The sequence below is a fragment of the Blennius ocellaris genome (assembly GCF_963422515.1).
Source record: "Blennius ocellaris genome assembly, chromosome: 8".
Classification (NCBI taxonomy): domain Eukaryota; kingdom Metazoa; phylum Chordata; class Actinopteri; order Blenniiformes; family Blenniidae; genus Blennius; species Blennius ocellaris.
The window spans coordinates 4,419,132-4,426,268 of record NC_137657.1 but is presented as its reverse complement, the minus strand read 5'-3'; the positions used below and the strand labels follow the sequence as shown (position 1 = coordinate 4,426,268).

General features: G+C 50.9%; 1 protein-coding gene across 1 annotated transcript; it reads left to right on the top strand.

The window, feature by feature from the left end:
- Nucleotides 1–6: 6 nt before the first annotated feature.
- nr1d2a (nuclear receptor subfamily 1, group D, member 2a) lies at nt 7–5,212 on the top strand. The gene is made up of 8 exons (XM_080501668.1): nt 7–203; nt 1,658–1,894; nt 1,979–2,067; nt 2,183–2,327; nt 2,610–3,286; nt 3,383–3,568; nt 3,680–3,890; nt 3,979–5,212. Exons 1-8 carry the CDS (start codon nt 173–175, stop codon nt 4,176–4,178), a joined length of 1,776 nt encoding a protein of 591 aa, XP_080357794.1. The 5' UTR covers nt 7–172; the 3' UTR covers nt 4,179–5,212.
- The last annotated feature ends 1,925 nt before the right edge of the window (nt 5,213–7,137 follow it).

Sequence of the window (7,137 nt, the reverse complement as noted above, 5' to 3'; positions counted from 1 at the left end):
ACTCACGGACTCCTGCAGATTATTGAACATCCATGATATGAACTCTCAGTTCTTTCGTCTTTTTTCCTGACGGCAGGTCACGACGGATCCTTTCTAGTCAAACGAGCTCCTTTTGAAAAAAACATTTTTTTTATTGTTGTTATTATTATTGTTGTTACTTCCTCGATCAGAGATGCCTGAGGACATTGGGACAGCCAAGCCTGGTAAGCAAAAAAAACAAAAAACGTTTGGTGACTTCCTCTTCTTTTTTCATGTTTAATGCATGCACAGTGTAGAGAACTTTACCGCAGGGAAGATGTAATTTAAATGTTAAAAAAAAAAAAAGAGAGAGAGAAATCCACTTGTGAAGTTGCAGTGTTTACTCGTAAAAATGATGGACTAGAACGTTTCGATGTGAGCCGGTCAGCACTAAAATGAGACGAGAATCAGATTCCACCTGTTTGCTAGAAGTGTTTTTAAAGAGCAGAGCCTGAATGAATCGCGTCCCAGTGTACAGGAGCCGCTTGTTGTTTCTCAGATAAGGTGGAAAACGATCCTCACGTAGCCCTTTTAAACGCGTATAAATGCTGCTGTCGTGTGGTTACAGTGTGAGATTAGCATCATTTTATTGAGATTATTATTCCCGCGGTGTGTTAAAACGGGGTTAGGAGTGCCAGCGGAGCCGCTTGACACAACAACAGTGTTCCACTTCCCCGCTCCGCTCACATGGACAGCGTAGCCTCGCCATGTGCCCGTGTGTACACGCTCGCCGCAGCCCCGCGAGCTGATTGGCCGAGGGGGCGTGGCCAAACCCCGGAGCACGCGTCTGCAGAGGAGTCCTCCCGATTGGCCGGAGCGCGGCCAGTGACGCGGCGCCTTGCATAATCCCGAGGTGTACAAAACACGGGCTGCGCGCGGCTCGCCTGCTCCGGTACACGTGAGACGGCAGTGGAGCCTGACCTAGATCTTTTTTTTTTTTCCTTTCTTGCTCCTCCTCCTCCTCCTCTTCCTCACCCCCTCCGCGTTCACACTAGAGTCATGACAGATCCACGTGTGGGTGGGCCGCGAGACGCAGCCGTCATGGTCGAGGGTTAGGTAACCGTCTGCCGTGGCCTCGAAAAAACTAAACAAAACAAACAAACAAAAAACTCATGTTTTTTTATGGAGTTTATGAAAACAGTAAAAAAAAAAAAAAAAAAAACACATTAATAGTTCTTAAAGTATTCTAAAGTTGTGTCAAATTTTCTTGACTCGTCCCGTAAACAAATCTAAATTCAGTTAATCTCGAGAAGCAAACAAATAAATGAAATGCCTGGTGGTTCAGTGCGGCGTGAGGAAGAGCCTCCTCTTCCTCATCCTCATCCTCGTCCTCGTCTGTACACACATGTCATTACGTAACCGCCGCCTGCGTGTTTACCTCCGTACAGTATCTGCTGCTGTTGCCCCGGTGCTTCACTGACCCCGTCAGGAGAACATTCCGGGGCCGTTATGTAATGGCGTTATCCAACCAGCAGGCCGCCCGCGGCACGCCGTGGAAACCCGCCACGCGCGTCCGCCCGGGGGCGTGGCCAAGTGCATCTGACTGCAGAGGCGTTTTCTCTGACGACCTTGATTGTGTTCCAGAGATAAACCGTGTTTCACTAATCACCACATTGCAATTCTCGTCTTCTCTCTCCAGGAGGAGTTATTGCCTACATCTCCTCCGGCTCCGCCTCCAACCCCGAGTCGTGCATGAGCAGCAGCCCCGGCGGCGGCTACCTGTCCACGTCGCCCGCTGTGCCGCGCCCCTCGCTGCCCAGCAGGGCCGTGGGCATGCTGGTGGACCTCGCTCCGCCCGCCAAGACCGGGCCGTCGCGGGGCCACGGCGCGGAGAAGGCCGGACGCTCCTCCACATCCGCCAAGAGCAGCATCACGAGTAAGCGCCGCCGCCGCCGCAGGTGTCCCTGGCAGTGGATGGCGTTTTGCATCTCTGACACTTCCTGCTGACTCTTCTTTGCAGAAATCAACGGCATGGTGCTGCTGTGCAAGGTGTGCGGCGACGTGGCCTCGGGTTTCCACTACGGCGTCCACGCTTGTGAAGGCTGCAAGGTGAGACACGCTCCTCCCCCTCCAAGCCCCTCCCTGGAAGAGCAGGCCGTCATTCGCCGCCGCCGCACGCAGGCGTTCGCTAAAAGCAGTGCGTTTGTTTTGTTTTGGTGTAAAGGGCTTCTTCAGGAGGAGCATCCAGCAGAACATCCAGTACAAGAAGTGTCTGAAGATGGAGAACTGCACCATCATGAGGATCAACAGGAACCGCTGCCAGCAGTGTCGCTTCAAGAAGTGTCTGTCCGTCGGCATGTCCAGAGACGGTGAGTCGCCCCGGCTGGACGCTCAGGCCACCAGAGACACGAACAGTCACTATATATTATACACACAAACGTCACGTGACACTCCGGCTCCATGCGGCTCCATTCACTACACAGTTTTCACTGCCCCCTGCTGGCCGACATAATGAACTACACGAACAAAATAAACACCTCACGTTGAAGGCAATATTAACTACAAATACATTATATACAAACCTTTTTTCTTTTTTTTTTTTTCCTGCTGACATCATCTAATGATGGCTTTTTTTTGTGTCCAACCCTCAGCTGTGAGATTCGGCCGCATCCCGAAGAGGGAGAAGCAGCGCATGCTGCTGGAGATGCAGAACGCCATGAACAACATGATGAGCGGCAGCAGCCAGCTGCACGGCATGCTGCACGGCCACCAGAGCCCCGCCATGGAGGTCATGATGACCGGCGACGCCTCCTCGTCCTCTTCCTCCTCGTCCTCTTCCTCCTCGTCCTCCGCTTCCGACTCGCCGACGTGCTCCGGCCCCTCGTCGCCGCAGTGCTCGCAGGACTCCGAGTCCGTCGTCTCCATGGACACCAACTCCAGCTCCGCGTCCTCCTGCGCGTCGTCGTCGTCGGCGTCGGACAGCAGCGAGGACGAGGCCGCCGTCTCCACGAGCCGGCAGCAGCACCAGGACGCCTTCGCCTTCAGCCAGCAGCTGTCGCCGGTTCAGGGACTGACGCCGTCACCCGCCGTCGCCCCGGAGACGGCCGGCGACAGCCGCACGCAGGAGCAGCAGGAGAGCTGGAACTGCTGGAACAACCAGGTGGCGGTGGGCGGCCACCAGCACGGCGGTAATGCCGCGTACGGCGGGCAGCGGGGAGTCTGCCTCCAGCAGCTCAACGGCGCCCCCAGCTGTGAACCGTCAGACGACAGCCAAAGACGGCATGAATATAACGCACAAACCTCAGAGGGACCGACCAGAGCGCACCTGGTGAGTTCCTCTCGTCCGCAACCTCCAAGAGCGGGTTCAAGATTCAAACCTGGCTCAACCCGTCGGTCAACCCGGTTTTGTTTCGTTTCCGTCAAGGTCTGTCCGATGAACGCCTCGCCTTACGTGGATCCCCGCAAGCCCAGCCAGGAGGTGTGGGAGGAGTTCTCCATGAGCTTCACCCCCGCCGTGCGGGAGGTGGTGGAGTTCGCCAAGAGGATCCCAGGCTTCCGCGACCTCCCCGAGCACGACCAGGTGGGCCTGCTGAAGGCCGGGACGTTCGAGGTGAGAGCGCCAAGACTCCCCGCCTGCCACGCGGCCCGTCTGCGTTCCGACCGCACACCAACTTAAAACGAATGAAAAAAATAAACCTTTGCCCTTCCTCTTGACTGGCAGGTGCTGATGGTCCGCTTCGCCTCGCTGTTCAACGTGGCCGAGCGCACGGTCACCTTCCTGAGCGGCAAGCGCTACAGCCTGGACACGCTGCGGTCGCTGGGCGCCGGCGAGCTGCTCAACTCCATGTGCGAGTTCAGCGAGAAGCTGGCGGCGCTGCGGCTGGACGCCGACGAGATGAGCCTCTTCACCGCCGTGGTGCTGGTCTCCGCCGGTAAGGGTTCGCCGCCGCCGCCAAAGAGAAGTGTTGCCGTCCTCTTCCCGACCGCGGGCGCTAACGTTCCGTTCCTCTCGCTCCGCAGACCGCTCCGGCGTCCAGGACCTGAACTCGGTGGAGGCGCTGCAGGACAGACTGATCCGGGCGCTGCGGAACCTGGTGATGCAGAACCACGGCGAGGAGTCGGCCACCACCTTCACCAAGCTGCTCCTCAAGCTTCCCGAGCTGCGCTCGCTCAACAACCTGCACTCGGAGGAGCTGCTCTCCTTCAAGGTGCAGCCCTGAAGACGCCCCCCCCCCCCCACACACACACACACACCTCCACCAGGACCCGTCTCTTAACCCCCCCGGTGCGTGTTTGTTCCTAGAATGTATAAAAAGTTATTTTCTATTCTATTTTTGTTAAGTGGGTCTGAAGAGAACAATATAAACGATGTACTGTATTTATAGAAGATAACTGTTGCACACAAACACGCAGTGGGTCCGGCTTTGTCAAACGATCGAGTTTAAAAAAGAAAAAGAAAGATGTAAATTTGTTTGGGTTTTTTTTTTTTTAAATCCTAAAGCCATTTAATTCCAAAGTGTATTCTGTGACGAGCGGCTGAACGTTGCGCTCTGGTCCACCATGTTTGGTTTTTTTCTTTGACTGCTACACATTTTTGCTGAGGAGGAAAAGGAAAAAGAAAAAAAGCAAAAGCTCGTTTTGATGAATGTGTGACGACCGCTGCTACTTGCATGCCCCCCCCCACCCCCCACCCTGCCCCTCCCCCGCACCAGAAAGCATCAGCACGTCGTCTCGCTGTAAATAGTGTCGTATGTTGTTTTTTTCCTTTTTGTTTGTTTTCTTCTATTTAATTGTTGCCGACGTGCTGCACGTCCTCGGGAACTGCCTGTTCACTGCCTGGTGATTGCTGAGGGGGAGTCGACAATTTTTAAAGTGAAATGTGATGTTTGTTTGTTTGTTTGTTGTTTTGTTTTTTTTTTGCTCAAGCTGTGGAGCGGAAGAAAGGAAAAAAAAAATCCATTGTCATGTAAAGGCAACGTGTAAATGTCATCACAGCACATGAGTGTTGTTTTTTTTTGTTTTCTTTACTATTTCCCCACTTTTATTTTGTTTTTGTTTTTTTCTCAATGTAAATCAAACTGTGTGTTTTCAGCATAGCACTGAAGTCTTGACACTTTTGTTGAAATATCAGTTTCTTCTACTGGCAGAAACTGCCAAATGTAAATAACTATAAATATACATATATAAATATATAAATATCTGATGAACATAGATATAAATATGATACAGTATGAATTAAAAGAAGTGAAAGTTAAAAAAATGACTGGTGTCTTTTTTTTTTATTAAATTCACGTAATAAAATGAATTGCAGTAAGCCACATGCAAACATGCTTTTATTTAAAAGCACATTATTGAACCAATACAAAGAAGTGTGCACAAATTAAATATGTACTTATTGTTAGAAGTGACTAAATGTATATTATTTAAACAGTTCTACATGTTGTGACTATCCAAAAAACAAAAACTTACTAATCACGTGAAATGGTGGTTGAGAAGGCGCTTGACTCGACTCCAGAGAAAAATAAAAATGAAGGTTTACAGGTTGTCTCTTAACAACAAAAAAGGATAAAGGTAAATAACAAAACAGAAATTACCAGGGGTCCGTTTCACGAAGCAGGTTTATCGATTACCCCAGGTTAATTAACACCGAGTTGAGAGGAAGCGGGGTAACTCAAGCCTGTTTCACGAAGCGGGGTAACGTCAACTCCCGGTCAGTTACCGGGGCAACAGACGCTCTAGAACTAACCTGGTCGGGAGCAGGTTTTTGTCAGTGAACCTGGAGTTTTGCTCTGGCTCCGCCCCCTTTCAGACGGACACGGGATTTCATTTCCTCATTCAGCGGGGGAGTTTTGGTGAAACAGTTCTGCAGTGCCTTATTCCAGAGGCAAATTACACGTCAACTTTATTCCCTCACTATGGAATGTGCTTTTGATAATGATCCGATTGATGAAGGCGCAGCATTACTTCGCCCAGAATTTAATATTGGCAGACAGATCATCATCAGACCAGAGATGTACTGGCATTTCCAGACACCTTCCTTTTTGAGCGGTACCGTTTTACTGCAGAGACCATTATGTACATCCACAGTTTAATCGCTCTGTACATTAGCAACATCACCAGCTGAGCCTTGCCCTGACGTCATAGCAGATATTGTGTGTTGTGCTGCGTTTCCTCGCAAATGTCAGTTTTCTGTACAATATTGGAGACGCAGAGCACCTGAGTAAGGCCACTGTATGCAGCCAATCAGAAAGGTGTGCCTGGCCCTAAAAAGGTTTTTAGCAACTTTTGTTGTTTTCCCTGGAGAGAAACCTTCAAGAGTCATCAAGGAGGAGTTCCACAGGATTGCAGGTGAAGGATGAGATCCATTACATAAATATTAAATAACATTCTGTTAATGATATTGTGCTGCAATCTTAGAGTGGGATTAGTCATTTTCCTGTCTTTCAGGATTCCCAAATGTGATAGGCTGCATCGATGGAACGCACATCCTCATCAAAGCTCCTTCTCACAATGAAGCAGATTTTGACAGGGGTTACCATGCCAACCCCGGCTGCTGACCCCTTACCCAGACCCTGAACCAGGCCCCCAGCAGACCTTCAACCGGGCTCACTGCAGGACAAGAGCCCGGGTGGAGATGACCATAGGCCTGCTGAAAGCCCGTCTCCAGTGCCTACGTCACCTCAGGGTGACCCTGAGAGGGCCTGTGGTATTATAGTGGCATGTGTTGTCCTTCATAACACCCTGCCCTACGTAGAGAGGACCCTGCCCTACATAGAGAGGACCCTGCCCTACATAGAGAGGACCCTGCCCTACATAGAGAGGACCCTGCCCTACATAGAGAGGACCCCGATGATGATGATGAGCCCATTGACTTGTCAGCTATGCAGGATGGCAGAGCTGTCAGAGACACCATATGCCATCATCACTTCGGGGTCTGATCACCACCACCACCACCAAATAAAGACATGATGCACAATTCATTTGGTCTTTTTTATTTCCTACAAATACAAGAGCTAGTTTAGTTAATGTAGTGAGTAGTTAGCATAATTCACCTGGGACTGTACCCCCACCCTTAACTTGTGCTCCAGTAGTTCAATTTCCACATCTGCCTTTCTAATCTGGCGGTCCAAGTACTGCATTTCCTTAGCAGTTGTTTCCATCTTCTGGAGCAGGTGGAGT

Coding starts and splice junctions, on each gene's coding strand:
- nr1d2a (XM_080501668.1), top strand. CDS start 173: ATGCCTGAGGACATTGGGACAGCCAAGCCTG. Junction 3,287..3,382: donor GACCGACCAGAGCGCACCTG/GTGAGTTCCTCT, acceptor GTTTCCGTCAAG/GTCTGTCCGATGAACGCCTC. Junction 3,569..3,679: donor TGAAGGCCGGGACGTTCGAG/GTGAGAGCGCCA, acceptor CTTGACTGGCAG/GTGCTGATGGTCCGCTTCGC.